This window comes from Stigmatopora nigra, chromosome 15 (genome assembly GCF_051989575.1).
Source record: "Stigmatopora nigra isolate UIUO_SnigA chromosome 15, RoL_Snig_1.1, whole genome shotgun sequence".
Classification (NCBI taxonomy): domain Eukaryota; kingdom Metazoa; phylum Chordata; class Actinopteri; order Syngnathiformes; family Syngnathidae; genus Stigmatopora; species Stigmatopora nigra.
The window spans coordinates 10,705,162-10,729,050 of record NC_135522.1 but is presented as its reverse complement, the minus strand read 5'-3'; the positions used below and the strand labels follow the sequence as shown (position 1 = coordinate 10,729,050).

General features: G+C 39.4%; 1 protein-coding gene across 2 annotated transcripts in view; it reads left to right on the top strand.

Annotated features, from left to right (window-relative positions):
- Positions 1 to 385: 385 nt before the first annotated feature.
- The window catches only part of cacna1ha (calcium channel, voltage-dependent, T type, alpha 1H subunit a), a 46,300-nt gene continuing 22,796 nt past the window's right edge, over positions 386 to 23,889 (top strand). For both annotated transcript variants that reach the window (XM_077734905.1, XM_077734904.1), the window contains exons 1-20: positions 386 to 492; positions 1,163 to 1,296; positions 2,061 to 2,158; positions 5,512 to 5,671; positions 6,301 to 6,625; positions 7,862 to 7,954; positions 8,982 to 9,220; positions 10,344 to 10,876; positions 11,814 to 11,980; positions 12,474 to 12,668; positions 13,248 to 13,399; positions 13,764 to 13,949; positions 14,035 to 14,152; positions 16,060 to 16,215; positions 17,973 to 18,060; positions 18,166 to 18,443; positions 19,683 to 20,054; positions 22,859 to 22,962; positions 23,068 to 23,191; positions 23,770 to 23,838. In XM_077734905.1, the coding sequence (XP_077591031.1) occupies positions 400 to 492; positions 1,163 to 1,296; positions 2,061 to 2,158; positions 5,512 to 5,671; positions 6,301 to 6,625; positions 7,862 to 7,954; positions 8,982 to 9,220; positions 10,344 to 10,876; positions 11,814 to 11,980; positions 12,474 to 12,668; positions 13,248 to 13,399; positions 13,764 to 13,949; positions 14,035 to 14,152; positions 16,060 to 16,215; positions 17,973 to 18,060; positions 18,166 to 18,443; positions 19,683 to 20,054; positions 22,859 to 22,962; positions 23,068 to 23,191; positions 23,770 to 23,838 (3,684 nt within the window). In that variant the 5' untranslated portion in view covers positions 386 to 399. The remainder of the gene's footprint in view (positions 493 to 1,162; positions 1,297 to 2,060; positions 2,159 to 5,511; positions 5,672 to 6,300; positions 6,626 to 7,861; positions 7,955 to 8,981; positions 9,221 to 10,343; positions 10,877 to 11,813; positions 11,981 to 12,473; positions 12,669 to 13,247; positions 13,400 to 13,763; positions 13,950 to 14,034; positions 14,153 to 16,059; positions 16,216 to 17,972; positions 18,061 to 18,165; positions 18,444 to 19,682; positions 20,055 to 22,858; positions 22,963 to 23,067; positions 23,192 to 23,769; positions 23,839 to 23,889) is intronic.

Below are 23,889 nucleotides of genomic sequence, written 5' to 3'. Positions count from 1 at the left end.
AAACTAAAGTAGGCAGGTGGCTCTGGATTTTTTTTTGTATATTATTATTTTTGCAGCCGGTCAAGTGGTTATTGCATCAGGCTCACAGTTTTGGTGTCAAGGGTACAATCCCAGGCCATTCTTCACTGTGTGGAGTTTTTCATGTTCTCTGTGGGTGCTCTGGTTTCCTCCTACATCCTAAAAACATGTAGGGTAGGCTGGTTGAACACTCTAGGTATGAGTGTGAGCATAAATTGTTGTCCATGTCTTCGTCTTCTTTTTGTCTTAGCTGGAAGGTATTTCAAATTTCATTGAGCATTTGATCTAAATCTTAGCTGACATTTTTTTAATGGTTGGTACTGTCAAAGTTTTCACATTTGAACCTTAACTCCTTCATGTACATGGTTCGAACACGTGTCCATGTTGGTGATCCTCCTCAACTGTGTCACTCTGGGGATGTTCCGGCCTTGTGAGGATGTCACATGTCTGTCAGAGTGGTGCCGCATTCTCCAGGTTTGTAAATTATTGATGATGTGGCTCTTTGCAATCCTTTTGCTGTGAAATTAAATGAGATTATCAATAATTTATTACTTGTAGATGTCCAATCCATTTGCAGTGGGAGCAGTGGCATTTCAACCAAAGTAAGAATTCCCACTTCAAATGGATTGCACGTCTTGCACTGTCAAGACTTCCTTTGAGTTATCCTGAAAAAAAAAGAAAAAAAAACATCAGGAGAAAACATTTAGGCCTCGTCAAAATCTATTCCCATAAGACTACAAGCAAAAAGACTTAAAATGCCACTGTAAAATGAAGAATTGTGATAGAGATTAGTCTCTTAAAATTGATTAAGACGAATTGCAGCCCTATGGTTTATCATACCGATAAATCATGTATGGTCTGATTGTAATGTTCAAAGGCAAGAGGCCAAGAAAAGTGATTCTAAATATATAATAAATATTACATTTTGGTTAGAAATTTAATATTCTGCCATAAAAAGATGGCTCAGAACAACAAGACCTCTATCCACCCTTTCCTACTTCTTCTCTTATGCGATTTGTTTAATATGCTTTGTAGTTAAAAAAGAAAATATCCTACATATCATGACAATACTAACTGTCTAACTTCATATATTATCAATATGTAAAACAAACTCCTACTCCTGTTTTGTCTGTTTTCCCATCAGGTTTTGGATGATTGTATATTTGCTTTCTTTGCGGTGGAAATGATCATCAAGATGGTGGCTCTAGGGATTTTTGGCAGCAACTGTTACCTTGGCGACAAATGGAACCAGCTGGACTTTGTCATCGTCATGGCTGGGTGGGTGTCCCAAAATGTTATTCACTCCTAACCCCAAATTTAAAACTGTTAGTTATCACTTATGACTGAATGACAGTGGTGTGTCCCTGTTTATTTTTTTAAACACACAAGCGTAACTCATACAAAACACATGCAGTGTTTTACCCTTCTGGCATATTTTCTTCTGGGGGTTTGTATAAAAGCAACTGTTTGTTTGTATGCCTCTGACTAATGCTAACGGTAGGCCTCAACATTATCCAACCAAGCAGTCATGCTTGTGAACAATTTAAAAAATTCCATCAAGACACTAGCAAAATAGAGTTAACACTCAAAATCTACTGTGTTTGTAAATACTAAATGCGACCCGGTGACGCGAGTGGTTAGCGCGTCGGCCTCAGCTCTAGGGTTCAAATCCAGGTCATGTCCATCTGTGTGGAGTTTGCATGTTCTCCCCCGGCCTGTGTGGGTTTCCTCTGAGTACTCCTGTTTCCTCCCACATTCTAAAGACATGCATGGTAGGGTAATTGGACTAAGGCAAGGGTGTCAGACTCGGGTTGGTTCGCGGGCCGCTTTAACGTCAACTTGATTTCACATGGGCCGGACCATTTTAGATGGAAAATGAACAAAACAAATTAAAAATACAACTATGACATGTCAAAAGCTATCTCAACAAATACTACATCCTTTAAGCCCTTATTAAAATATAAGCCTATTTTTATTTTAGTAATGTCAGCTTGTGTTCAAAGTGAATAACATAGATAACATTCCTCTATCTGTATTTTTAGTGTATTGGAGTACTCGCTGGATGGACAGAATGCCAGTTTCTCAGCCATTCGTACTGTACGTGTCCTGAGGCCTCTACGAGCCATCAACAGAGTGCCAAGTAAGTTCCATGTTTGAACATTTGCTGAAGCAGGTCACAATACCTTTTATGTACAGATTTACTTGATTCAATATTGTACAAAAAAGCTCAGTGACATTTTACCATATTATACCACCTGATTTGTTAGTTGTCGTTTGGGGTGATAGACATTTATCCTCCAATTGCCTAGCAGGCTGGCAGCGACTGAAGCGATTGTTCGATTGCTGCCAACTACAGGCAAATTTATTGAACATTTACTGGTGTCAATGGCAGTGAACAAGTCAACAAATACACACCAAGAATGGAATACAGAAGTACATAAAATAGATAATAATACAAAGAGAAACATAAAGTGAATTTGAAAAATACAACTACAAATGAGAGAACCCTAAATAAAAAAATCATGAAATATAATTATATATATGAATCGTTAAATACAATAAAATAGATAGAAGACAATTTTAAGATCAATTAAAATGTAAAAAAAATTGAAATAGTTATAAATATATGAAGAATGAAAAAGGGCGGTCTTTGGTTCAAATCCAGGTCGGTCCTGTTGTGTGGATGAGCATGTTCTTCCTGAGTCTGGGTGGGTTTTCTCCAGGTTTCCCCCTCACATTCCAAAAACATGCATGGTAGACGGGCCCTCCAATTGAATGGCCACCAGTTTAGGTTTTTAATCAATCCTATTATATGTATATATTACATGAACACCTTACATTTTGCGAGTCCAAACACCCCAAATTACAAAGTATGGCTGATTTTTAGGTTTCTTTGCAGGTATTAATCTTAACCACATGGGCACATACTAGAGGTTTGTTTTTCATCCACAGGGAGTGGATGTTTTAGCCAATAGTTGCTTGTTCTACCTGAAAGCGTATCATTTAGCCAATAGTTGCTCTTTGGAGAATATTTGTGGTGGGTATGAACAATGTGAAGCAAAATTTGTACGGTGAAACCTTGCTTAGTGTGTTTCCCTGGAGGAAGTGGGCTTTGTTTCTAGCCTGGGGATCAGAAAGGGGTGACAAGTAGGCAAGCTAATTCTTTGCTTTGAGCATATTCAAGGTCAGGGCAGATACAGACTGGCACACTCCTGCCCTGAGGACCAAAATGCTTGTTTCCTGAAAGGCACACACAACCAGAACAAAACGAAAAAAAAAACGTGCAGATGTTCACAATCCTCCGTACAGCCTACTTTCTCTGTGTCTCACATTGAATCACATTTTTCACTCTTGTCCTCTTTCAATTGTCATTAAGACATTAATTATTTCAAACCCTTTCCCGCCACCACTACTTATAAACACACTTAGTCTTTGTTTGCCTCTAACCATTTCACTTCCACTCTGTTTCTGTTCTTTTTGCCTTTCTGTTTAAAGAGATGAGAACTTGCCATCATTAGACAGATGTTAATGTGTTTTCCCTCTGTGGCTTAGTTACAGTGAGCAGTGCATGCTGTGTTTGTCATGTTTGCAAGTCTTCCACTGATTCGCTCGTTAAATCTCTCTTCTTTATTTGTAACATCCTCATCCACGAACTTCTCTCCTGTGTTTACTTGTTAGCTCCCCTCTCAAACATCCAATTGGCAGCTAGAAAATAGCCTTTTCATTTTTGTGATGAATGCATTGGACAAATTTACAACTTAATTAGCTACAGAGTCAATTTGAATTAGTGGTGTAGTATTAAATACTGGCCAAAGAAAAATCAAAGATAATCAAACAATGGCAAACAGTTTTTTTTAACCTTCATACATTTCTTTAAAATCACAAACATATACAACACTGGCCTCAAACCTGCAGCCTAAGAGAAAATGGCAGCCCATTACTTATTATGTTGACAATTTATTTATTCCTTATGTATTGTATATTTATTTACTTATGCAATATTACACTTTATTTATTATGTATTGTGCACTTCATATGGAAGCTTTAAATTCCATTAGACTTGGAAAAAACAATAAAAGCATTCAATTAAACTCAATTATTTTGTACCCATTAGACCTCCAATTGTGGCATGATTGTTGCCTGCATGTATTTCACAACGGGGATAATTAAAAACATTCATTCTTAAATTTTCTGAACCGCTTTATCTTCACTAAGAGGCAAGGGACAACACCCTGAATCGGCGCCCAGCCATTGCAGAGCACAAGGATACGGACAACCATTCACGCTCACACTTCTACCTCGGAGCAATTTAGAATGTCCAATCGGCCTACCATGCATGTTTTTGGAATGCAGGAGGAAACCAGAGTACCCAAAGAGAACCCACACAGGCCTGAGGAAACCTTGAAAACTCCACACAGGTGGACAGGTGACATTGATTTGAACCCAGGACCCCAGAGCCATGAGGCCGATTAAAAACATACAAATAAAAATATAACAACATAATAAGGCCACCTGAGGATGTAGAGGTTCACTCGCCTGGCTTCGATACAGGCAAGTGTGGGATCAATTCCCGCTCGGAGGTGGTTTGATTCAGAGACAACGGATCATCAGCATTTGATTGCTTCCAGGACCTCCAGATTAAAATGGATTGAATGTGCAATGTAAGAAATATGGGTTGGGCAAACTATTGTGCAAAGGTCCTGTGGTGTGTGTGGGTTTTCGTTCTAATCTCTGAATAAGAAACCTTTGCACAAATCTGATATCTTGGAAGGGCAATCAGTAGATTTCAGTCAGGTGCTTCTTGTTTCAGTAGAAATCCCAATGTTTAAACTGTCTGTGCTGGATTGGTTGGAACAAAAACTTGCACACACTGTGGCCCTTGAGCACTGGCTTGCCCATCCCTTGCCTTAATTACAATCATCACTATCATCAAATTTCAATGATTACATATTACATGGGCGTTTGGTAACTAATTATAACAATTTCTGAATAGATCTTCATCTATTGAATTTTGAAAAATGTTAATTAATCGAATAGACAAGTCCCTTTAGCTAAATTGTAAAATAGAATGATTGCTGGTCAAATGATTGTAGAAGACTGAATTTATTGATCAAAGAAGTTATTCAGAAATACTGCCAAAAAAGAGGGTTTCTTATGGTGTACACTGTAGGCCCTGCCTTTTTATTTTGATGATGATAACCACACTAGACATGCTGAGATTGAAGCTTGCGCTTAAGTAATACCAGCCACCGGGAACATGAATTTAGATACCCGAGGAAACAATTATGTCACACACTGTCACATTCTCTTTTGTCATTCTTTGCCATTACTTTGGCCAAAGAGATACAGTTGAGTTCAGAATACATGACTATTTCCTGCTATAAAGGTGTACACTTGGCCACAAATATTATGAAAATCTGTTTGTGTTCACTCATGTTTAAATACACAAGATCATTAGATCATTGGACTGACATTTCATTTCCAATTATCTAGGTATGAGAATCTTGGTGACACTACTGTTGGACACCCTTCCTATGTTAGGGAATGTCCTCCTCCTCTGCTTCTTCGTCTTTTTCATCTTTGGCATTGTTGGGGTCCAGCTGTGGGCAGGACTTCTGCGCAACCGCTGCTTCATGGGAGGGAATATCAGAACGTAAGTCATCCAGTCTTGTGATAAAATGTAAAACATTCCTCCTTCAAGAGTAGTTGTAACACTCACTGATCACCTTCAGAATTTTCAAAGTGATCGTGTTTTCTTGTGGAAAAAAGTCCATATATGTATAAGTCCATATATGTATAAGTCCATATATGTATAAGTCCATATATGTATAAGTCCATATATGTATAAGTCCATATATGTATAAGTCCATATATGTATAAGTCCATATATGTATAAGTCCATATATTTATAAGTCCGTATATTTATAAGTCCGTATATGTATAAGTCCGTATATGTATAAGTCCATATATGTATAGGTCCATATATGTATAAGTCCATATATGTATAAGTCCATATATGTATAAGTCCATATATGCATAAGTCCATATATGTATAAGTCCATCTTATGTATAAGTCCATATTTGTATAAATCCATTTATGTGTAAGCAGCAGGGTAAAAGCAGTTTTATAGTCTAGAAAATGACGATAGTTTCCAGACTGCCTAGATTAATTTGTTACCTCCTAAAATTTACATACATCAATATTGATATTTTGTTACCATATTTGTCAATTACATTTGTGAATATTATTTTCACTATTTATTTCTTTGTCTGTTCGTCTAGAAAATATAATTTGTCAATCAGCCCCTACTACATGTCAGAAGATGGCGAAGACAGCCCGTTTATCTGCTCGGCACCTCGTGAAAACGGGATGCTTCGTTGCAAAGATGTTCCAGTCTACACGGAGGCCAAGACTGAGTGCCATTTACCAGCACCTCATCAAAGTTCAGATGTTATTGGACTTGTCCCAACACTGGGAGGGGCCAGTGTAAATGGATGTGTTAATTGGAACCAGTACTACAATGTGTGCCAAGCTGGGGATCACAACCCTCACAAGGGAGCTGTCAACTTTGACAACATCGGTTATGCTTGGATTGCTATTTTCCAGGTAAGAAAGGATGAAAGTAAGTCATTTATTGTTGGATGATAATACAGTAAATGTTTTAAAGTAGTTGTGATGTGAAATTGGGTCATAGATGAGATCAGTGTGAACACTTATCTGAGATTTTTTTTATAAAATTGTTATTCAATCAGAATCATCCACCCACCCAGTATTTTGTTAATTTTTCTCTTTATGCTGCTCACCTGACAAAACAGATTTTGATGCATTCTTCTTAATATATTCCTTTTAGTTATGGAATAAATACAATGAAATACTTATAAACAGGCAGCCCGGTGTGTAAGTGGGTAGCACATTGGCCTCACCATTCTGGGGTAGAGGGTCCGATCCCAGGTCTGTTCTCCTCGGGCTCACAGGGGTTTTCAGCGGGTGCTCCGGTTTCCCCCCACATCCCAAAACCATGTATGGTCGGCTGCTTGAACATTCTAAATTGTTCATAGGGATGGGTTTGAGCGTGACTCGTTGAGATTCTCCTTGTGCCCTGCGATTGGCTGACCACCGATTCAGGGTGTCCCCTGCCTGGCGCCCATTGATTAGCTGGAATAGACTCAAGCACCCACCGCCACTCTAAGCATTTCAGAATATGAATGAATGAATGAATGAATGAATGAGTGAGTGAGTGAGTGAGTGAGTGAGTGAGTGAGTGAGTGAGTGAGTGAGTGAGTGAGTGAGTGAGTGAGTGAGTGAGTGAGTGAGTGAGTGAGTGAGTGAGTGAGTGAGTGAGCGAGCGAGCGAGCGAGTGAGCAAGTGAGCGAGTGAGCGAGTGAGCGAGTGAGCGAGTGAGTGAGTGAGCGAGTGAGTGGATTGGGAATTAATTAATGAATTAATTATAAACAGTTAATCAATTTTGATTACAGTATATGGCTTAATGGTTGGTGTTTGGTATGAAGCCTTATATATTTTTCCTCACAATAGTGTTAACATGGCCAAGGTAGGTTTGGCTGTAATGTGAGAAACAAGCTGAGTTGTAAATAGTGAGGCATGAGCGTGTTATCGGCTTGGCTGAGCTCAGCGACTGATTTCAGGTGTCAGCATCCCAAGTGCTCATTAGAACTCTGACTCTGGCAAGAAGCTGTGTCAATTTTTTGATACATCTGAACTTGTGCAGATATTAACTGAAGGCAAAAAAAAGTGCAGATTCAAAGCTTTAAGCTACTAAGTCCAAGTAATTTTTGTGTACTCAGGCTAATTCATATTCCTTCCTCAATTCTCTGTCTCAACCAGGTCATCACACTGGAAGGATGGGTTGATATCATGTACTATGTCATGGATGCTCATTCATTCTACAATTTTATATATTTTATACTGCTCATCATTGTAAGTAAAAACTTTCTTTATTAATTTATGTTAAAAAAAAGATACTGCTAATTACCTAGTCAAATTGTGTTTGCTTTCTTTACCTTTTTGCCATTCTAATTTATCTTAACTAAACCCACAAAAGAAAACCAAACCAAGGTGAAGTCTTTTTACAAAGTGACTTCACAGATTAGCAGACCGAATGTTACCAATATCATTGCGTCAATTAAACAGACACAAATATTTTTGCTCAGCACAAGCAGAAGTTCACATGCATTGCTTTAATACCATTCGTTTCACTTGGCTCTGTACAGTCTGCACTACTGGGATTTGAAATCTTGCCCACTTTGCATATATTTGACATGTTTCTCCTAGACGAAGTGCTTGTGTTCACTTCTTCTTTCTGAAACCCAGAATAACCTTTCTAAGCTGTGCTATGCGCACAGCTCCCTTCTGCTTCACCATGTTTTTTTTCCCCCCATTTTTAATTTCCTTTATCATGCTCTTGTGTAGCTTTTCAAAGATCCACACTTAAACGATATTTTTTCAGTGCTCTATGAGCTTGTCGTCTTCATGCCGTTTGATGTAGAAGTACTTGTTATGCAATAGAAGCAAAAGAAATTTGGGCCAAGAAAATCGTCTCCTTTATCTGGTTGCAGAAAAAAAACAAACGATACATTTTAGGGAAAAGGAAAAACATCATAGGAAATTGTTACATCTCAGAGCTTGCATATCACATTTCTTCCTCCTTGATAATTAGCACTCATGACATGTCATACAAGCCAATGAATTAATTACTTACTTCCTCTTCAAAACCTTCTTCATTTTGTGTTCTGCAGCATCACTATCAAGCTTGAATGATAATATATTCATCAATAAGTAAACACTAAAAATCTTAATTAATTGTACGCCCTAATACTATTTACATTCGTAACACTTTTGACCAGTCAACAGATAATAAATCCTATAATTTCATTATTTTAAGGAAGTGACAGATGTCTTAATAAATCTTGTTAAGTTGAGACCTTCTTTTTACCTTTCCAACCAGGTGGGATCTTTCTTCATGATCAACTTGTGCCTCGTGGTCATAGCCACCCAGTTCTCAGAGACAAAGCAACGGGAGAATGCACTTATGAGGGAGCAGCGTGCTCGCTATATGTCCAATGATTCCACGCTTGCCAGTTATAGTGAACCTGGCTCATGCTATGAGGAGATGCTGCGTTACATCAGTCATCTTTACCGGAAGTTAACACGTAGAGTGCAAAGGATATATTCAGGATGGCACAGGTCAGATATGGGCTGTGTGTTATGGGAAACATATAATTTCTTAAAAGACTAAACTTTTAGTAAATGTACCATTGAAGCTGTAATTCTTAAATGAATGTTTGTTATCAAAACTAGGGTTGGTAAACTCTGATTTGCTTTACATGGCTCACTATAACAATTATCTCATGACTTGGGTCGGGAAACCAACTTATGATATTCTACAGGGCGGCCTGTTGAAGTGAGTGGTTAGCGCGTCGGCCTTTCATCTCTGGGGTACTGGGTTCAAATCCAGGTCACGTCCACCTGTGTGGAGTTTGCATGTTCTTCCCGGGCCAGCGTGGGTTTCCTCCGGGTGCTCTGGTTTCCTCCCACTTTCCTAAAACATGCTTGGTCGGCTGATTGGACACTAAATTGCCCCTAGGTATGGGTGTGGGCGTGAATGGTTATTTGTCTCTTGTGCCCAGCGATCGGCTGGCCACCGATTCAGGGTGTACCCCACCTCTGCCCCGGAGTCAGCTCGACTAGGCTAGAGCACCCCCTCCGACCCTATTTAGGGTAAAGCAGTTCAGAAAATGAGGTCAGAGATGAGAGATGTTCTATAATGGAAATAGCAAACAGAAAAATAAGATATTTTTCTCCTTTCACTTTGAATTTAATACATTTAGTACACGTAGAGTCGGTTTGAAGTGTTTATTCCAACCCATCTCAGAATTAATTGTTTGTCTAGTGCCACCAATTGTAGATGATGAGCTAACATAGACACGATTAAGGTATAGAAAATGTTCTAGTGGGTCATTTTGATAGCAACACAGTGGTTGTTCTGTCAAACCAACACAAAACAATATAGCAAATCTGGGCTGGAGCCTATTTAATAACTATTGGGATACAAAGTCCCACAAAATATTACCATATCGATATATCACTACACCCAACCTACTTAATTGGGATAGGCTCCCGCAGCCGTGACCTTCGTAAAGTTAAGCCGCTTGGAAAATGAATAAATTGATTAAAACACTAGAATTTCAATTTGGAGGGGAGTAAAAAAATCTGTTCGTTCTAGCATTGCTTAAAGATATACTAAGTAATGTGTTCATGATATTGAGAACGATCTATGTTCTTTCATTTTTTTTCTTCTTTTTACCAGTAAACGTCGTAAAAAGGTGAATCCTAACGGCAGTGGTGGAGGAAGTAACAGTGGAGGTAATGGACATGGCCATGGCTCTAGCAGGGGTTCTGGTCCAGGTAGCGCTTTGTGGTTGAGGCCAATACACAACTTGTTGCAGCACCATCAGCACCAGCACTGTCGGTTCCCCAATGGGGGGCAGCACGTGAGCAGTGTTGCAAGTGCCGAGCTCTTGGCTGGAGATGGAGGTGTTGGAGAAGCAGTGGAACTGGAGATGAAGTCACTTCCTGTTAGTAAAGGAACTACAAATGGAAATAGCAGTGGAGGAAATCAATCAGGTGTCACCCAAGGCATGGGGGCCTTGCTCAGGAGAGTAAATGGAGGGATGAATTACCCTACCATTCTGCCACCATTTGTCTGCAGCTACAGCAGCAAAACACCGCCACCTCATTCCCAGCAAGGTGGTCACAGTCCAGATCAGCAGCCGCCTAACCATTCCACATCTGAGCACACAGAAAAACTGAACAAGCTCTACCAGCTGGTGGGACAGCACAGTAAGAAGATACTCAAACACAGAAACACAAAAACATTCATGTAGAGATGATCTAAAGCAGAAAAACACAATTTGTTCTAAATGCAGTTCTGGATTGTTATTGAATTGCTCCTTTTTCTAACATTTAGAAGGTTTCTTTGTCCTATAATCTTGGGCTGAAAACTCTTTTCCAGCCTCGCAAAGTAATCTTATAGGAACAGTTTTATTGGGTTTCTTATTTAATACGACTCATTTTCTGGCAGGGTGTCAGTGACTGCAATTTGTCAGCAATTGTTGTTTAGTCGCTCAGTGTGTGGTGGCTTTTTGCTGTGATCTCTTTAAATAGCGTGATTAGCTTATTGCAGGGCCTCCTGTACTGATGCAGCTATTGTAAGACAAACTTCTACTTTGGCTAACCCCCCAAACAAACAAACGACCATAAATAAAGAATAAAAATCCACCCTGGATGTCTAAGTACTTGATCTGGATTGGACTTTCTAAATTAGATTATGGAAAGAAGGTACAAAGTTCAAGCATCACATAATTTACTCCCCGATGAAAACAAAATATATATATAAAAATGGTAAAACAACTAATCATATGGCATCCTTATCTGCTTCCAATGACTGACTGAGGTCAAAGCTGTAGACAGCAATTTCCTTTTTAATGGTGTTACGTGATCATTGTCACGCTTAAACTGTGAATCCATGGGTGAATAAAAGTGCATTTATTCATATTTACATCATTACCTCAGTCCTTACACTTGGAACTTTGGCTTCTGTTCATATTTTATTGAAATGGTATATACATTGCCCTGGTAAAGCGAGATCAGTCAGTGAAAAAAAAAAATCTCGTCTAATTTTTATAAATCTAATGGAACCGTCAAAAAAAGAAAAAGTGAAACTTCATATTACCTTCCTTGTGCAATGTGTGACCCTTTCCCACCATTTCCTTGGCAGGTCAACAGAATGTGTTGTACCAGCTGGCAGGCATGGTACCCAGTCCTCTGCTCCTGGAACTACTGAGCTGCCCTCTCTGTGCCCACAGCTTGGAGACGATTGAACTTGAGTTGGGTGATTTTGAAGGTTACAAGGGAGAAGTTGATGGACAGCACGACTTCTTTCAGGTCACTTTGGTTTACTTAGTCTTTAACTCACTACCTACCATAGACAATGCTACAGGTCTACTTCATTCAAACTTGGAAGACTATCTTTGAATGCTCTTGTTTCACTGCCATTCTTGATCCATCTTGTGTGGGTTAGGCGAATGAATAAATGTTCACTATTTCACCCCTCCTAGTCAAAATAGATAAGACATTTAGGGATGAGTTAGAATGTGACCCAAAAACAGTGAATGAAAATATGTTTAATTAGACAAAAATATTTGCTTGCCTAATTTTGTCACTTAAAGCCAGTGGCTTACTATCAAACTGCCATTACCAATGATAGTAGACCAATTGATTTAAACTGGTAGGACTGGTTTGGACACTTATATTTCAGTGCTATTGACAGCGCTAGACATCCAATCCATTTTGACTGGGATTTGGGGTGAATGATTTTATAGCAAAGTACCATTTGATTGTACCAATGATAGATGTCCAATTCATGTTCAATTTTTAGGGAGGAGATCTGAAAAGTGGGAGAGGTCGAGGCAGACGACACGGGGTGATGCAATACAAAAACGGAGCACTTCGGGCATGGATGAATTTCAGGGAGAAATTGAAGAGAATAGTGGAGAGCAAATACTTTAACAGGGGCATTATGACGGCTATTCTTGTCAACACTCTCAGCATGGGGATAGAGTACCACGAGCAGGTAAGGGACACTGAAATTTAATACACTTGTTACCGGAAGGTCCAAATAGCCAGGATGGGATCAGTTTGTAACTTTTCTAACTGGGGCAACTTTACTTTTGTTTGTTAAACTTTCAAAAATGGCATGTGTAATTATGCTATCAAACTTATAAGGGGTTCTGCATTGAAGTGAGTAGATGTATAGATAGTGTTCCCTGATTCGAGACCCTCACTTGAATCTCCTGGATCACTAACTCTATGGTGGGTTAAGTGGACCAGATCAACTGAGGCAACTCTACTCTTCTTTGTTAAACTTTCAAAAATGGCATGCGTAATTATGCTATCAAACTCACTAACTCTACGGTGGGTGAAGTGGACCAGATCATTGTAGATAGAATGCTGCTTTCCTTCTCCATTTGATGGATTGGGCCTGACTGTCACTCGGGAACTTGATGGATAGTAGCTTGATTTAGGGTGCACACTCTGAAGGGGTTTCCATGCTTTGGGTAATATAGTGGAAAGATTGATGAACTTCTCATATAGGGCTCTTGATTTTGTATCCCCCTTTTCCTAACCTACTTTTATTTTTTCATCCTTGTAGCCAGAAGAATTGACTGATGTGCTGGAGATCAGCAACATCGTCTTCACTAGCATGTTTGTTTTAGAGATGGGCTTCATGCTGCTAGCTTTTGGTCTATTTGGATACATAAAAAATCCATACAACATATTTGACAGCATCATTGTTATCATCAGGTAACGAGGTTCTTATTCTTACAAATACACTTGACACTTTCACCACAGGCCGCCTCTGAAAGCATTGCTTTGCAGCTTGTCAGGCATTAGCTGTGAGGTGTTGCTCTTTTCATCTTTATAATGTGTTGACCGACTCATAATGAACCCATGAGTCAGTACAGAACTGTTTCATCTAGAATGAAATAAACTACAATAAAATTGTATCACAGTTGTGCCTCTACTTACGAAATTAATTGGTTCCAAAATTGTTTTCGTAACTTGAAAATTTTGTAAGTAGAGCAGTACTTTGTGTGTAAACTATCTAATTTGTTCCACCGTACAGTATATTGTCACACCCATAGTTTTATTTTACTGTCTTCCTCAGTGTGTGGGAAATAATTGGTCAAGCTGATGGTGGGTTGTCAGTCCTGCGTACATTCCGTCTGCTTCGTGTTCTAAAGTTGGTCCGCTTCCTTCCTGCACTGAGGAGACAACTTGTAGTCCTGATGAAAACAATGGACAATGTGGCTACATTCTGTATGCTTCTGATGCTCTTCATCTTCACCTTTAGGTGAGTATTGATAAAGAGAATAACAATATTAAACACCAGGGATATCAATGCTGATGGTAACATGTTTTTGCCCCAATCTGTCTAGCATACTGGGTATGCATCTGTTTGGATGCAAATTTAGTCTTGAGACGGATGATGGAGACACTATTCCTGACCGAAAGAATTTTGACACTTTACTGTGGGCCATTGTCACCGTATTTCAGGTCAGTTGATTGCACTTAAGTACAAATATTTACATTATATGAATAAATTTAGCAGTAGTGACAGATTCTGACCTTTATATTGCAATGTACTTTGCATAAATCACAGCAAAATACCCCAACACCAATCTTTTAGTAACACCCGCATCATCTATCAATGTTGAAAATTGTATCAAACATTTTGCCCTGCCAATGTTGATCATCTATTTTTTTCCCTTCAACCTTTGCCTCTCAACATGTCAAAGGCATCCAAAATCATAAACACATCCAAAGTGATGCTGATCTTTACTAAACCATGAACCATTAACATATTTCATACCCAAATTTCTATACAGTTTATACGTACTACTAGTACGAGCCATCATTTTGAACTTAATGCACCACCTCTTTTAGCCCCTCAGTCTAGATAGAGTATTTTAATGGCTTGACATCCAAACATTCTACTTGCATGTTCTATCTCTGAAACCTTTTAAGGCACTGCTTTTTTAAAGCATACTTTGAAAATAAATAACATAAATCAATTTGAACCTCAATAAAGTCAACATGTGCTGCCCTGCCATCCAAAGTCAAAATGCGAAACGTGTTTATGTGCTTGCATATATAAGATGGATTCTCCTGAGCCAAGCTTCCTTGGCAAGTTCTTTGCTCATTAGTCTAAGGCTGTCAAGTAAATTGTTCTTATACGTGGCAACCACTTCTCTAGCACACTCAGATTCATTTTTCTATCCTCTGAGGAGATACTGTTAAGTCTCTCGGTCAGCAGTAGAACACCAATGGTGTCCCACTTTGCGGCACGGGGAAGAGAGATGCTGAAGAAGCATTTATGCATGGTTGACTGTCATGTACCAAAGTACTCTATACTTACTGTAGTTTTGTGGACAATACACTCACACACAATACAATAACATCCAAAGTTACACACCAACACGCACATGGATGCAACCAAGCTCGCAACACAGCGAAATACCTCCCTGCAACAGGGTTTGAGTGGGTTGAAGGCTTTCATGCTGCATCGTGAACAGTGTCCTACTTTTAAATGCTTTTATCTCTGGCAATGGTTTAAAAAGTGAGTACACACAAACACACACACAAACTGCACACTCACATGCTCACAGAACTTGCTTGTCATCTTACAGTAATCCCTTGTGGAAGAAGTTGAAGTACTGCTGCATGATGGCAGTCAAAGAAACAATCCCAAAATGTAAATCCCATAAATCCTCAAAAAGTGTAAACATTATCTTTTTTTTTGGTGCATTTGTCTTTTTTCCAAGATTTGTAAGATACATCAATACCTCCTTCTGCTCTGAATTTCAATAAGTTTATCACTCTTAGATATCCAATCCATTCAAAGCAAGATTGTGGCAGCCACCGTACTTCAAATGGTTCAAAAAGATAATTCTGTCAATCATTTTCTGAATCGCTTATCCTCACAAGAGTCGCAGAGGGTGCTGAAGCCTATCCCAGCTAACTACCGGACACCCTGAATTGGTTGCCAGGGAATGACTGGGAAATTAGACTTCCACTTTGCTCCTTTGCGTCGTTCTACCATCAATTAGCCATCCAGGGAGCTCTATTTCGGGATAAATGCAACGAGGTCAGCCCAGACTTAAATGGTATCTCAACTTCCACGATGCTCCGCCTCGACATCCCGCCATCCTTACCAGCCAAAGTGCTCTATTTTCGGACAAGGTCTATAGTGTCCACCGTAATATCGCCTGGGCAAAGTGAAGAAGGATCACAGTATACATATATAGTTGTATTCAACTCTCACATTATACATTATCGTAAGGCCGATAGCTCTCCGCACGATGTCACAATCAGTATTGGGAGCCAGAAAATGATTTCAGTGCAACGTGACTATTTCCCAAGTTCCAATATGCGTGCCCAAATTTGTGTTATTGAATTTTCAGATTCTAACCCAGGAGGACTGGAACGTAGTGTTGTACAATGGTATGGCCTCCACATCCCCATGGGCAGCTCTCTACTTTGTCGCTCTGATGACATTTGGAAACTACGTGCTTTTCAACCTGCTGGTGGCTATATTGGTAGAGGGATTCCAAGCTGAGGTAAATTGCCTTATTTTAACATTTGATTGTTCTAGTCTTCTCTTTTCTCTCACTTATCTGAGGTCAGGGCACGTAGCAGCTTCCGGGAAGATCCCCCCCAGGCATTTCCTGGCCAGCTAAGAAACATTATCTCCCTAGCTTTTCCTTTGTTGGCCTTACAACCTCCCCTCAGTGCCCGAAACACCTCCACAGGGAGGTGACCAGGAGGCATCCTAATCAGATGCTCGAAGCTTCTCACATTATTTCTAACGGAAAGCCTCTGCACCCTGTGGGGGAAACTCAATTTGACCGCTTGTCTCTGGGATCTTGTTTTTTATTCAGTATCCAAAGCATAAATGAGGTAGTAACTAGATTGACTGGTAAATAGAGCTTCGCCTTCACGCATAGCTCCTTCTTCACTACGATGAATCAATGCAGACACCACATCACTGCAAACGTTGCACCGTTTCGCCTGTTGATCTCCCGCCGATCCATTCTCCCCTCACTCAACAGGATCCCGAGATACTTAAACTCCACTTGAGGAAAGACCTCATGCCTGATAGCATACCACCTTTTTCCTACTGAGGATCACAGTCTCAGATTTGAAGGTGCTGATTCTCACCCCGGCCTCTTCACACTCCGTTGTGAATCACTCCAATGAGAGTTGTATCAGTCGTTATATATATTTGTATTCTTTATTTTCAAATTAACTCTCAATTCCGGCAAATGAGATGCAAATACTAAAGCTTTTTCAGAAGAATGTCACAATAAATAAAATTGAAACTCAATTTTGACTTAGTGGCTGCCTCGTGGTGTAGAGGTTCACCCGTCTGACTTCAGTGCACCGGCACGGGTTCGATTCCCACTCTGTGTGTCCTATGGCTGACTGGCGACCAGTCTAGGGTTTAGTCATCCTTTCTGCCAAAGTCAGCTGGGTTAGGCTGTAGCAACCCCACCAACAGTTTTCCAAGGATGCGCGGTATGGAAGAGGAATGAATGAACTTTTGATTGAAACTGTCACATACGTATATATTAATATGTTTAACATTGTAGTTGTTAAATGCATTTGTGGATTGAACTATACCATAGTGGGAGATGGTTATGGTATTTAGTTGTCTTCACTTTGTTAAATAAGAGGGTTTATATTGCAATCATACACCATTCTTCCCTGCAATCATACAACATTCTTCCCGACCGAAGAAACAGTTACCTAGCCAAAGTGGGTTTATTGTGTTTGTATTGCCTAGGACAATTTATGTTAACTTCTGATTAGCGCTGAATCACAGCGGTGTGCGGTGTTCTGGTCTTGTCTTGCTGTGAATAAACTCCCAACTGTGCCATTCCAGGGGCACAGGTGCAGGTGCACAATTACAGAAATGTCCACATCAAGTGAGGGATCACTGTTTACAAAAAGGTGAAAAAGGATGAAGATTACTTTCAACTGCTATTACAAACTATATTAAAATTGATGATCAGCCTATCTTCTTGCAACCTGCTTACAGTGCGAGCCAAAGCTCACAGTGCACATCCAGTCATGGAGATGGCCAACAGTCATATATTTCTTGGTCCTTTTTATCAGTATCTGCACAGTGTTGACACAATGTTTTTGGACACTGCAGTTGGATGGTTTAAAGAATTTTTATGTTTGCTTTGCTATTTTGTTAACACAAAAACTAAGAATTTGGTCACCAAAATCTACTCTTCAACTAGTATTCATTGTATGGAATCAAAAATGTAATTAATTGTGTTAGTTTTGAAACTAAGTGTGTATGTCTTAGGGTGATGCAAATCGGTCAGAGTCAGATGAGGACAAAACGTCAGTGAACTTTGAGGAGGATGAAAATGTAGAACAGTTCAGAAACACTGGTAAGTGAACTTTTTATTATATATTCATGTTCATCCTCACTAATGCCTCATGACATGTTAGCCGCACTGTTGCATTTATAAAAAAGTCACCTAAACTCTCCACAGAATTAAAGATGTATACTCTGATGATGACAACCAATGGCCATGTTGACCTGCGTGGTTCAATGGCTCCTCCAATAATCATGCGAACGGCAGCAACACCAATGCCCACTCCCAAAAGTTCTCTGGGCCCAGAATCCTACCTGGAGGAGCAGGTCATGGCAAGAGAGGGTATTCTGCAATATGGGGAAGCTGGACCTTCTGATCCACACACCGTCCACCAAGGGTCTCGTCGGGGAAGCTCCACTTCAATGGATGCCTTAACATGTGATCAAAAATCTGTGGTGAGATAACTTCCAAATGAAATCTTATGGATGTTCAATTGTCACACACATTTTTATATAGAATCCAAATACAAGCAATTGAGAAAAATCTATATAACAAGTCTTACCCTAACCCCTAACCAGGAAGAGGGCTGCACCAGTCAGTGTACTTATAGATGTTTACAGTACAGTCATACCTCTATAATGATAATAATCATAATGATAATAATCATATTGATAATAATCATAATGATAATAATGATAATAATGATAATAATGATAATAATGATAATAATGATAATAATGATAATAATGATAATAATGATAATGATAATAATGATAATGATAATAATGATAATAATGATGATAATAATAATAATGATAATAATAATGATAATAATAATGATAATAATAATGATAATAATAATGATAATAATAATGATAATAAAATAAAAATAAAAAAGGATGATTGATGCCACTTTGTGGTGTAGAGGTTTACTCGCCTGACTTTAGTGCGGTCAGGCGCGGGCTCAATTCCCGTATGATTGTGAGTATGGTCTCTCTGTGTGCCCTACGAGTGACTGGTGACCAGTCTGGGGTGTAGTGTGCCTTTCGCCCAAAGACTGCTGGGTTAGGCTTCAGAAATCCCTGCAAGCCTCTCCAAAATGGACGGTATGGAAGATGAATGAATGATTGATGATAGGCAGCCCGGCGGCTTGAGTGGTTAGCACGTCAGCCTCACAGCTCTCGGGTACTGGGTTCAAATTCAGGTCATTCCATGTGTGTGGAGTTTGCATGTTCTCATCAGGCCTTTGTGGGTTTCCTCTGTTTACTCCAGTTTCCTCCCACATTCCAAAAACATTGATAGGCTGATTGGACACTCTAAATTGCCCCTAGGTATGAGGGTGAGCGTGAATGGTTGTCCGTCTCCTCGCGCCCTGCGATCGGTTGACCACCGACTATGGCCCGAAGTCAACTGAGATAGGCTCCAGCACCCCCCACAACCCTTGTGAAGTTGAAGCCCTTCATAAAATGAATGAATGCTTTAATGAATAAAAAGATATAAAATAACTAATAATAATATTTACGGTGGAAAGATGAATACCATAGAACTACTATAATGTATGTTATCTTTTGCAGACTATTTAATTGTTTTATCCTGTAAAATGAATTTGAAAAAAAAGAAAAAAAGATAAATCAATGTTTGGTAATGTTTTTGCTTTTTTGTTTTTTGAGTTCACAAAACTTCTGTTTCTGCAGAGCCACTGTAGTCCTGCAAGGCGGTCCCCACTTCTTCCACGTGGATCAAGCTCGTGGGGAAGTCGACGCTCTAGCTGGAATAGCCTAAGTAGAGCACCAAGCCTCAAAAGAAGAGACACTAGTGGCGAAAGAGAGAGTCTGTTGTCCGGAGAAAGAGGGGAGGACGAAGATGATGTGGATGCCAACGCTGATGTCGGCGGGTATGACAACAAAATCCATCCAGAGCCTTTTGAGCTGCTTCAGGCCCCCACTCTCTGCCCTGACACTGGGGCTCAGTATGGCGACTGCAATGGGGGTAGCATGACCTACAATTGCAACATGAACACTGACTCCAAAGATGACTCTTTGCCTGAAGATGACATTGATGATGACGTAAGTTACACTGAGCCTTTATTATGAGAGAATCTTCAGGTAGATGTTTTAGAGATATCCAAACACTCCCGATTGAACTGTGTATATCCATTCATTCGATTTCCGAACCGCTTCATCCTTAATGGAGTCCTGGGGGTGCTGTAGCCTAAACTAGCTGACTATGGGGCCAAGGTGGCTAGCCGATGAACTGTGGACAGTCGGTCCAAACCTTTTATTGAAAATATACGTATGTCCCTGCTGTTCTATAGATGCTTGAACATTGATGAAAAGCACTACACTTCAACACACTTTAAACCTTGTTTATTGATAATCTAAAGTCCTTGCTTTAAGGATTTTTATTGTCAGACAAATATATATAGGAAACAACAAACCGAATATAGAATTTCTAGCAGACCTGCAGTACTTCAATAAATATAGTGCTACCTTTTTTTGTTCATCATACGTACCTAGCATGCTCGCGTGGGATCTAATCCCAGCTGACTTTGAGCTAAATGCACATTTTCCCTTAGACTGGTCACCAGTCAGGGATGGGGCGCAGAGAGACAGACAACCATTTGCACTCAGAATCATACCGCCATTGAGCGGGAATCAATTCAACGCTTGTCCACACCAAAGTAAGGCAAGTTAACCCCTACAGTGTAGAAAATTGGAGGAAACTGCAGTTATGCAACCACTTCTGGAACAAATTAATTTTCTAATGATGGTGTAGGGCCTACACCATCATTAGAAAATTAATTTGTTCCAGAAGTGGTTGCATAACTGCAGTTTCCTCCAATTTTCTAAAAACATGCTTGGTAGGCTGTTTGGATACAAAGTATGAGTGTGAGCTTGGATTATTGTTCATCTCCTTGTGCCCTGCAAATGGCTGGTCACCAATTCAGGATGTCTCCTGCCTCATGCCTGATTTCAGTTGGGATAGGCTCCAGCGCCCCTTGCGACCCGATTGAGAACAAAGCATTTCGGAAAATGAATGAATGAATTTGCTGCTTCCTATCCATTTCAAATTGATTGGACGTCCACTGGGGATAAACTCAATGAAAGAGCATTAATTTTCTCCCCGATCAATAATTGGATGCAATGCTTCTATGTGTATACCTGTTGTGGACTTATTAGTCCGTGAAAGAATATGGATCCATTGTGGATGTTGATGCCCTATGTATCTTATTGCTTGCAAAGTGAATTTAGTTAGCTGTAAAATGTACCCAATCCTCCATCTCCCTAGGGACATACTGACCCTTCTGTCGCTGAGCACATTCAGCCAGGAGCATGTGTGAGTACGCACTTGCAACATTGTGCAACAGTGCACATATAATTTCCCAGCTTAAATGTTTCTATGGTTATGTGAGCAGCAGGTTCCTTTTGCTCACTCATTTGGGGCACACATAACTGACAGGTGCACCCGTTGGTGCAGTCAGTAGTGTGGTGCGGCCAGTGTGAGATCGATTTCCACTCAGTGGCTAGGTGATTGTGAGTGCAAATGGTTTGTTATTTCTACGTGTGGACTGTTAACCGGTCGAGCGGGTAGTCCACCTTTGGCCCAAAGTCATCTGGGAGAAACCCCTTCACTATGTCCCAGGATAAGCATTTTATCTTGGATGTTACTACTGTTTCCCAACCTTGAATGAACCCAGCCATATATTTTTCTTTGGGAAACGTTCAAAGGCTCACTAAATGAAAATAGTTAGTATCTCAATTTACACAGCAATGTGAAATGTACACAAAAGGCCATTGTATCAGTAGTAGCAAGTGGATACATATATTTCTTCTGATGTCTTGTGAAAGAGGTTTGGATTTTCGTATCTCACTAGCATTGTTAGTTATGATTAAATTATTATTATATGATACAATGTTGAGTTTAATTGAGTTGAATTTATTTCATTCAGAATAGTCCAATTTCATGCAACACATGATCACACATTGTTATGAAATACCAAGATCAGATAGAAGCCGAATGTATCATATTGTTTGTCATATCTATATTTATATACATGTAAATATTGTTTTGTTTACTTTTAAAAGACATGTTAACATGAACATAAGTTAAGCAGTACAAGCAATGGTACGCAGACTAACATTGTAGAATGTTAGTGTTCTACTGATGCAAAACTAATGGGGATCACTGCCAAACTTCGAACTTCAAATTAATTGGGTATCTATTAACCTTAATGAAGGGGGCCTGGAGTAAAAGTGCTTACCATATCGGTCTCACTATTCTGGGGTCAGGGGTTCAATCCCAGGTTGATCCTCACTTCGTGGAGTTTTCCCCAGATACTTCGATTTCCTCCCACATCTCCAAAATATGCAAGGTTAAACGCTTTAAATTTCTCCTAGGGTTGAGTGTGAGCGCAAATAGTTCTCCTTGTCCCCTCCGATTGGCTGACCACCTAATCAGGATGTCCCCCGCCTGGTGCCCATAGTTTGCTGGGATAGGCTGCAGCACCCCCAACGACCATTGGGATAAGGATAAGTGGTTTGGAAACTAAATAAATTAATAATTTTAATAGCAGCCAGTGAGTCAAAGCTTGTCAGAACAAGCCATGGTACTAGTTAGTTACTCTATATTCAATTGAGTATGGTGCAATAATATAATAGTATAATTGAAAGAAAAAAATCATACTTCTGTAAATTTCATTTATCACTAGTAGATGTCTAATCCATTTGAACAGGTGGATGACAAAAAGATAAGCAGCATCTGATCCAGCCACAGTATTGGCATCAGCCATAATCGCACAGTTTTGGAATAGGGAGCCAAACGTGTTACACAAATTAATAGTAAGTTGCAATGTGATGTTTGCCTCATACAGAGTTCTCTTTGTTTGGTGATCAAGAAAGAGCTTTGCAATATGAAACCTCGCTGGTGCAAAGAACATGAAGAATGGACGCTGTATTTGTTTTCACCAGAAAACCGGTTAGTCTTGTTTTTAAAAAAAAAAAAAAATATTTCAAGCTGTCTCTCTTATTTATTTGTTACGAATGAAGTTAAATTTATGGGTCACTTTTTTTGTGTATTTAGATTCCGTGTGTGGTGCCAAAGTGTGAGTTCTCACAAAATGTTTGACCACATAGTTCTGGTTTTCATCTTCCTCAACTGCATCACCATTGCTCTAGAAAGACCTAACATACAGCCTCAGAGCACAGTAAGACTTATTGATTGAATGTTTGATGTCATATAGAAAGTATTTTTGCCCGTCCATCACTATGCTCTATATAGCTCTTCCAAATTAAAGCCCCAACATGCTATCAATGCAAAATAGTATGAGTCCAACAATGAATGTCTTTTAATTTTATTACATTTTATTTTGCTGTTGCAAGACTTGCTATCCCACTTAACTTTTTTTTCTCAAAATATGATTCAGAGAAAATATTTTCCGTATTTTTCAGACTTTAAATCCCATCTGAGTTTAAGTTGCACTAGCCAAAGAAGGCACAATGAATGTGTTTTTTAAATGATCAGAAACCACGAACATATGTTATAGTAATTGAAATAGGGAGCAACAGACAAAATAGGCACATGTAATATATTAACAGTTTTATTTTTTTTAATTTTTAAACATAGCCTAAGGTAATACAACATAACGGTTGTGTTATAGAATGATAAAAATAGTCCCAGGCCCATTTATAGTCCAGAAAATAGGGTAGCTATGGTATTGTTTGATGCATTCTTATATAATTTTATGCTGTTCCTAGTAAGCTTAACTGCTTTGTTCAACTCTAGGAGAGGATATTTCTTGGTGTGTCCAACCATGTTTTCACTGTGATCTTCCTAGCAGAGATGACAATAAAGGTGAGTACTGCTTTTTCTGTTTCATCTCAGTTATAGTTAAGATGATTGAGG